Source organism: Phalaenopsis equestris, unplaced genomic scaffold (assembly GCF_001263595.1).
Source record: "Phalaenopsis equestris unplaced genomic scaffold, ASM126359v1 Scaffold000771, whole genome shotgun sequence".
Classification (NCBI taxonomy): domain Eukaryota; kingdom Viridiplantae; phylum Streptophyta; class Magnoliopsida; order Asparagales; family Orchidaceae; genus Phalaenopsis; species Phalaenopsis equestris.
Genome location: NW_018165211.1, coordinates 480 through 2123, shown reverse-complemented (window position 1 = coordinate 2123; position 1644 = coordinate 480). Strand labels below are relative to the sequence as shown.

At 54.4% G+C, this 1644-nt stretch overlaps 1 protein-coding gene across 1 annotated transcript; it reads left to right on the top strand.

Moving 5' to 3' along the window:
* Positions 1 to 59: 59 nt before the first annotated feature.
* LOC110031125 (anthocyanidin 5,3-O-glucosyltransferase-like) lies at positions 60 to 1644 on the top strand (the record flags this gene model as incomplete). The annotated part of the gene is given in 1 exon segment (XM_020734191.1): positions 60 to 1644. A coding segment is annotated over 1 exon segment (1323 nt), but the record flags the coding sequence as incomplete, so codon positions are not given.

The window sequence follows — 1644 nt, the reverse complement described above, 5'->3', positions numbered from 1 at the left end:
ATTTAGATTACTAATTCTCAGATATTAAAGTATCATCTCACCACGTCCACGTCGCTAGTGCCGTTCCAGAAAGCTCTTGGAGAGAAAATCTCCATGGGCGTGACTCAGTCAGTAACCGTGGCTCCCCAGGACATTTGGCAAGACTACGAAGGTACCCCACCAAGTCGAAATAACAGCGAATGATAGAGAAGAAGTCTGGAACATGTGGGCGACCTCAGCGCACTTGTGGGGGCTTCCATAGCTATAAAATGACACCAACTCCACGGCGAGATCGTCGTGCTAGCTTTCATTGGAAGCAAGAAGCCGAACTGCCTGTAAGCGATGGGGAAGGAGATCATAATGTTCCCCCTGGCTGCAATGGGCCACCTAAACCCCATGGTGGAGCTGGGTAAGCTCTTGATCCGCCACGCCAGCATCTCCATCACCATTCTCATCTCTCAGTCCCCCTCCATTGACAACAAACCCATTGACTCTTACATCTCCCGCGTCTCCTCCGCCCACCCTCACATTTTCTTCCATCGGCTGCCACCAGTCCCCCAATCCTCCAACTCCAAAACCGCCACCTTCCTCGACCACTTCCACCTCACCATCCCCTACCTCAAAACCTACCTCTCTGCCTCATCAGCCCACGCAATCATCCTCGACTTCTTCTTCGACGCTGCTCTTGAAGTCGCCAACGAATTCCATCTCCCTTGCTACTACTTTTTCGCCTCCAACGCCTCCAACCTCGCAGCCTTCCTCTACCTCCCTACTCTCCACAACCAATTGAACGCCAGTTTTAAGGACCTTGGTGACAACCCGATACACTTTCCTGGTTTTCCAAGCCCCATCCCAGCGTCAGACATGCCGATCCGGATCTCGGACCGAACCTCCGAGACCTACAAAGCAGCGATCGTTCAATTCGAGCGACTTGCAAAATCCTCGGGAATTATCGTCAACAGCTTCCAATCTTTGGAGCCGAAGGCCCTTCGGGCTCTGGCTAATGGCGACTGCTTTCCCGGCCGCCCCATGGCCCCTGTCTACTTCGTCGGTCCCATAACAGCTAACGATGTGGAAGATAAAGACAGCAGCAACGAATTTCGACACGAAAGCCTTGCGTGGCTGGATGGCCAACCGGGCGGGAGTGTGGTTTTTCTCTGTTTTGGGAGCATGGGATCAGGGATCTCAGAGGAGCAGAACAGGGAGATCGCCGTCGGATTGGAACGCAGCGGGCAGAGGTTCCTATGGGTTGTGCGGCGCTCACAGCCGGCGGCTGCGGCCAGTGGGATTACGGTGTTAACAAAAAAGGAACAGGATCTGGAGGCGGTTCTTCCTGAGGGTTTTCTAGAGCGGACAAAAGGGAGGGGATTGGTCGTGCAATCGTGGGCGCCGCAGGTGGCCGTGTTGAGACACCCGGCGGTTGGAGGATTCGTGACTCACTGCGGGTGGAACTCAGCACTGGAGTCGATTGTGGCCGGAGTGGCGATGATCGCGTGGCCCTTTTACGCGGAGCAGAGGATGAACAAGGTGTTCTTGGTTGAGGAGGCAAAACTTGCTGTGGAAATGAGGGGTTATAAGAACGGGATAGTGGTGTCAGATGAAATAGAGGAGCGAGTCCGTTGGCTGATGAAGTCTGAGGGAGGTAAGGAGCTGAGAGCTCGGGCC